This window comes from Epinephelus lanceolatus, chromosome 19 (assembly GCF_041903045.1).
Source record: "Epinephelus lanceolatus isolate andai-2023 chromosome 19, ASM4190304v1, whole genome shotgun sequence".
Taxonomy (NCBI): domain Eukaryota; kingdom Metazoa; phylum Chordata; class Actinopteri; order Perciformes; family Serranidae; genus Epinephelus; species Epinephelus lanceolatus.
This window is the reverse complement of record NC_135752.1, coordinates 20,929,836-20,936,434: the sequence shown is the minus strand read 5'-3', so window position 1 is coordinate 20,936,434 and position 6,599 is coordinate 20,929,836. Positions and strand designations below refer to the sequence as shown.

Genomic DNA, 6,599 nt, shown 5'->3' with positions numbered 1-6,599 from the left:
AAGAAGCAGGAATCTGTTATTGCTCAGACTTTCTGTTGCTGTCTCTCTGTCTCACTCTGTCTCACACTCACACATGCCTGGACGCACACACTCAGAGTCACAGCGAATGGATTTACATTTTTCTGCAGTTACTCTACAGCAGATTACGAGTTTAGTGAAGCAGGACTCTCTTGCACTCACTGGCCAGACTCCACTAAACAAACATGCTAAGGATAGAATATCAACGGCCCGCCTCGGTTTCCTGACTAAGATGTGACGTCAGTCTGCAGGGAAAAGCGGGGCCCATTGAGATCCCCTCACTATCTGCTGAGGATGTGAGAGGCTGTGGCTGCTTCTGCACCACCCACTTCATTTCCCCACAATCAACAGGAAGACTGGAGGCCAACGAGAGCAGCCACACTCTGCAGGAGAGGAAGGACGTAGAGGTCCAGCTGTACAGTCAGAACAAAGGAAAACAATCAAGGCAAAGGAATGAGCAAGAATCAGAAAGAAGTGAAGAAAATCCAGACGGTGTATCTGCAGAACTTGGAGAAACTAAACCAGGGGATAAAGCCGGACAAGAAAAGTTGGAAACCAAAGGAGGGAGACTTTGGTGCAGCAATGGAAAAGCTGCGACAGCCGCCCATAGCTGGAAAAGTAACCAAAAGCTCAGCACACACACACAGAATCAGCAGAGATCTCACCTGCTCCATCTGCCTGGATCTCTTCAAGCAACCGGTGTCTTTGCCCTGCGATCACACCTTCTGCCAGGCGTGCATTGAGGGTTACTGGACCGGCCCCAGGGGCCCCAGTCAAGGTGGCACAGGCTCCTGCCCCCAGTGCAGGAAGGTGTACCCCGGGCAAAGCTACAGGCCAAACCGCATCGTCGCCAACATTGTGGAGAGCTACTGTCAGGGTCTGGAGGAGAGCGGGACTGGACCCCGGCTGGCAGATGTTGCGGTGACAGAGAGGGCTCCTGCTCCGGTCCCACGCTGCAGCAGACACAGAGAGGAGCTGAAGCTTTACTGTGAGGAGGACCAGGAGCTGGTGTGTCTGGTGTGTGGTTTGTCCCAGGAGCACAGGAATCATACCATGGTGTGTGTTCAGGAGGCTGAACAGAAGTACAGGGTGAGTAAAAAAAGCTCAGCAGAACATCAAGATCTCGCAATTTATCGGGTCATAAAGTCCGACTGTTTGTTTTCCTCTGTTGTACACATTAAGATGCATCTCAGGAAGCATGCATATGTTACTTTGTGCATAGTACAGTATATATGCTCATTGTATTGGTGGAAACTAACTTTGACTATGTTGTAAATAACATCTGAGCAGGTGGTGGAGTATGGAGTATGGAGTTTTTAACGTGCATCAATCGATTGTTTTGTCTCCAAAACACCTCAAAAAAACTAGTTGTGTCATTGCACTTGAAGTAAGAAGCAGGTCAGCATGCAGTGATGTTGTGTCTCCATCCCGCCAGGCGTCTCTGAACAGCTCCATGGATTCCCTTAAAGCTGAGCTCAACACAGCGCTGCAGTATGACAGGGAAGCCGAGGAAGAGGTTAAAAAGCTCAAGGTGAGAGGAAACGCTTCCAAAACACACACACACACATATCATAATGCACACACTGCAATCACTACTAGACTATGACTGTTCGGTTTCACCTGTTTAGTGTCTTAAAATCAGATTTTACCTGAAACACAAGACACTACAAAAGAGCAAAACATGGCATGGGTGTAGATTTTGGGGGGACCACAGGGGACACGTCCCGCTCAATGCTTAGAACATGTGCTCCGCCACCATAATAAAGACATTAAAATAGAAGAGGACTTTTATTTTGACGTAATTGAAGACATTTTCACCTTAAATTGATGCAGAAAAGGCACAAAATTGTGTGAGAAATTCCCCAGAATGCAGGAAATTAATTGTTTGATGCCGAAAAGTTCCTGAGGGGGACCCCCACACCCCGTTTCATTATTTTCCCCCTAATGCTGAAACAAAAACCTCCACCCTTTTACTGTAAGTGGTTATTCCCAGTGATCCCATTGTCTTCCATCCACTCAGGAGCACACCGCTGACCTGAAGCAGCGCATTGAGGCCCAGTTCAGTGACCTGCATCAGTTCCTGTACCAGGAGGAGAAGCTCCTGCAGGTGAAGCTGAAGACGGAGGAGCGCAGGGAGCTGATCCGACTGGACGAGCACAAGGCCCTGCTGTGCGTGGAGATCTCTCGTCTGCAGAGAGCCCTCCACGAGATAGAAGACAAGCTGAAAGAGCAGGACGCCTTCACTCTGCTGCGGGTAGGTTCAACGTCATACATGATGAATAGAGTCCATCTGGAAATTATTAAAAGCATGATGAGTCAGCTCTGGGGACGATTAAGGCGAGAAATGCTGATGTCTGTATTTTAAACTTATTTGTTTCCGGAGCTATTTATATCCCAAAGGAGGCAGACTAAGTAGGGAGGTACAGTTTGGAGTGAAAGTTAGTTTTATACATTATTCCTGTCTGTGCCAAAATGTTAAACAGGCTCCAACTTCAGCATTCAGGAATTAACTGAGCAAGGGTGTGACCATTTTCCTGCTTAAGTTTGCACTCTATTCTTAAAGGTCCTCAGCATGTTGATCATGTCAGTGTGCATTTATGTGAAGTAATGATTTAAATAATAGTTAAAAAAGTTAATAGTGCTGCTTCTTTTCTAATAACAAAAGACTTGAGCAGTGAGTGCAGACAGGATGTAGGCCAGTGATGTCACTCGTTGATCTGGAGGATAAGGAGTTTAGCTCAGGCACAGGGCCATACTCTGGGCCACGGCTACGGGACTTTCCCTGGGCCACAGGGAGATCCCACAGGGTGGGATAGCGTGAGCTCAGACATTGATGTAATGTGGAAAAAAGCGTTCTCCTCTTTCAGATACAACAAAACTAATCACCACTCTCTGTCTCTCTTGTCCTGTGTTTATTCCCCTCTCTCGTTTCAGAGCATCAAAGTCCTGCTCCAGAGGTGAGTGTGGGAAACACTTCAGCTGTTTTGTCCTGGATTGGTTTTGTTTTGATTCTCTTTCTTCACTGTTCTGACTTTGCTTTGGTTGGCAGGCCTTCGCTGAAGTTTGAGAAACCTGCGTTTACACCGCCCAGTCTGTGTGAAGGTCGGTTTGCGGGGCCCCTGCAGTACAGAGTGTGGAAATCCATGAAGGGAAGCATTTACCCAGGTACTATAAAGAAACAGTGTGTGAGATTTAGGGGGATTTAGTGGCATCTAGTGGTGAGGATCCTAGATTGAAACCAGCTGAAACCTCTCCTGGGTAGAATTCCTTCAGCGTTCATCATTTGGGAAGTTTGTAATGGGCGCCAAAATATACAGAGTTCTCTTCTCCAAAACAAACGGACCTGGGATCTCATTTATAAAACAATGCGCAGGATCCATGCTAAAAATGTACGGATAAAAGACAAAAATGCTGTACACCAAAAATATTCAACAGTTTCTACAATCAGGCTTCCACCTCACCATCCCGTTTCCAAAATGTTCGTAAGCATGGGGATCTCCGTAGATGAAGACCTACACCCTATGTAGATATAAACAACTCAGTCTAAGGTCACAAAAGCACAAAGATTCTTATTTTCAGGTGACTATACACTAAAGAAAACACACTTATTACATTATTTTTCTGCCAATATATCCCCCTAAATCCCACATGCAAGACCTTTAAGTGAGACTTTAAAATTTAAAACTACAAGCACTGAATTATACAGAAACCAACACCAAATCTTTCACTGTTTTGTACTTTTCCTGCTTTCAGTTCCAGCAGCCATCACCTTCAACTCCAGCACGGCCAACCCTTGGCTCAGCCTGACCTCCTCCCTCACCTGCGTCCGCTACCAGACCTTTAACCACACCGTGCAGGACAACCCCTACAGATTCAATGCTGCTTTGTCACTGCTTGGAAGCCAGGGCTTCACCCACGGGCGCCACTACTGGGAGATTGAAGTCTACAGCAGCACAGTCTGGACTGTAGGGGTGGCCCGAGAGTCGGTGCCCAGAAAGGGGGTCATCAAAGCCCTCCCTGCCAACGGCTTCTGGACTCTCTCCCTCTCTTATGGGATACAGTACATGGCTGGCACTTCACCCCCGACTGTCCTGTCCCTGGAGGAGCCGCTGGCCAGGATCGGAGTGTACCTGGACTATAAGAGGGGCCTGGTGTCCTTTTACAATGCAGAGTGCATGACACACCTCTACACCTTCAGGGAGACCTTCACTGAGACCCTGTACCCTTACTTCAACCTGGGCTTTCTGGATAAGGTGCATGAAAATGAGCCTCTCAAAGTTTTCTTACCAAAGATTTAAATAAACTGTGACAAAAATACAACTGAAAGGGGGATACAGGGGTAAAAAGTTACCAAACAAACATGGAAAAGTTTACTTTCTATTGTAAAGAATTAGAGTAGTAGATTAATGACAGATATTAGAATATCTGTCCAGTAGAAACAGATGTATCTTAAAGGTGCCCTGTGGACACGTGCACTTTGCAGCATATACAGTATTAGCTTTTTACTGCCACCTGTTGATCAGGTGTGACAGCAGTGTGACATCATTCATACGGCTTTGTGTGCACCACATAAACAAAGACGTTGCTCAGTTTGTAGACTGGATCTACTGCCACACATTTCATGTCAGAGAAGCTGTGCTTCAATGAAGAATGTGAAACTGTCTGGTTACCTGACTGTAGTGAGTTAAATGTGTTTTTATGTTTGTTTGTTTTTAATGATTCAGTAATATTTCTTGTGCATGTTACACTAATACACTTAATGAAACATGTTTATCACTCTATCCTGTGATTTTATTGACATGTTGAAAAGTTGTACATTATGTTTTAGTTGATTTTGTGGTGTCAAATCATACTAATGATGCCTTTGGTGCAATTGGGGACTGTGGGAAATGTTAAGCTGTTTTTATTGAAACTAGTAGCAGAACATTTTTATGTCAACAAATTATTTTAATTTTGGATATCTACTTTGTACTTCTTGTGCTTGATGCCGTGACTGTACCACCTGTCCACCCTGGCTGATCCAAGGGCTGATGCATGTTAAGTGGCACCCAGTGTCACACTGAATTATATCAATAAAAGTCTTTCTTGTAACTTTTTCCCAAAGTTTCTATTCTGACATAAAAATGAAGAGAACATCCTTGAATTTGACTACATACTGTAGATGTCGAAGAAGTGTGTAATTGTTCACGAGTTGTCCCCAAGAGGTCAGTTAATCACACCTGAGGCAGGAAGAACCACACAAGCACCTCTGCCTGGAACAATCACCTCACCGTATAGAGAGGCTGTATATGCTGCCTTCCTGCCTTTGTTCTCTCTTTGAACCCAGTCACTTTGTGTGTGTCCTGTAAGTGAATTTCCTCATTTAATACCAGGCTAAAAAGTTTCACTGCGCTCTCTGGTTTAAAGTTTAAAGTTGCTCCTCTGTCCACACCCTGTAAGATGTGTGTTCTGTTGTACCTGTAACCACACCGATGATGTCACAGTGTACTGACACCATCCAGTGTACACCTCTACAGTGGGGCAAGTTAAGAAATAAAATCACTTGTTGTGAGCAAATTCAGCTGGTGTTAAAGCTAGGGTAGGCAGTGTTTTTTTTTTTTTTTTTGGAAAAGGCAAAAAATATAAATGGCAGAATGTAAAAAACACCCTCCTCCTGCAGCTCTCCCCTCTCTGTCCTAAGCCCCTCCCACCAGATGAGAGGGGCGTCTGCACGCTCTTCATACAGTGAAATGTTTCCAACGCACTGATTTATTTATTTAATCTTATTTCATTGTAGAGTTGCACACAGTGCATTTGCTCAGCCCCTCCTTGCTCCAATCCCTGGCTTTCTGTTTATTAGACCACAAATTAGACAATCATTAGCTATCTAGCCACCCTGCTGTCTGTCCGCCTTGCTCGCTGCTGCTGTAGGACTTCATTCCTGGAAGCAGTGTGGGCAGCAACTCTGAAAACAAACCTTCGGGCATAGGTTGTAGCAACTCAAATTCATTGGACCTATCCCACCTGACAGTGGGTGAGAGGCAGGGTACACCCTGAACAGGTCACCAGACTATCACAGGGCTGACACATAGAGACAGACAACCATTCACACTCACATTTACATCTATAGGCAATTTAGAGTCACCAATTAACCTGCATGTCTTTGGACTGTGGGAGGAAGCTGGAATACCCGGAGAAAACCCACGCTGACACGGGGAGAACATGCAAACGTTGCACAGAGGGGTTCCCCCACCCCAGGTTTGAACTAGAAACCCTCTTGCTATGATGTGACAATGCTAACCACTACACCAATAAGGCTAAACTATTAGTAAAATTTCCTCTCCATTTCTGAAACACTTCACTGACACTTCACTGTCTTTTTGGTAAGTCCATCCTCCTTTTTGGGTTGCTTTGAAGTGTAGGCAGTTGTTGCCAATGCTGGAATAGCAACTTTTTCCTGCAGGACTTTCCACCATTCACTCGGGCTTTCCCTGAAAGGACATGCACTTGCATCTGCATTTCTAGAACAGCCAATCGAAACACCCTTGCTCTGAAATGACTTGTGATTGGCCAAAGTCTCCCCTCATGGGCTAGATTGTCTA

At 45.4% G+C, this 6,599-nt stretch overlaps 1 protein-coding gene across 1 annotated transcript; it reads left to right on the top strand.

Moving 5' to 3' along the window:
* Positions 1–265: 265 nt before the first annotated feature.
* Positions 266–5,109, top strand: trim69 (tripartite motif containing 69). The gene is made up of 6 exons (XM_033647158.2): positions 266–1,107; positions 1,454–1,549; positions 2,039–2,272; positions 2,953–2,975; positions 3,068–3,183; positions 3,772–5,109. Exons 1-6 carry the CDS (start codon positions 472–474, stop codon positions 4,314–4,316), a joined length of 1,650 nt encoding a protein of 549 aa, XP_033503049.1. The 5' UTR covers positions 266–471; the 3' UTR covers positions 4,317–5,109.
* Positions 5,110–6,599: the final 1,490 nt, after the last annotated feature.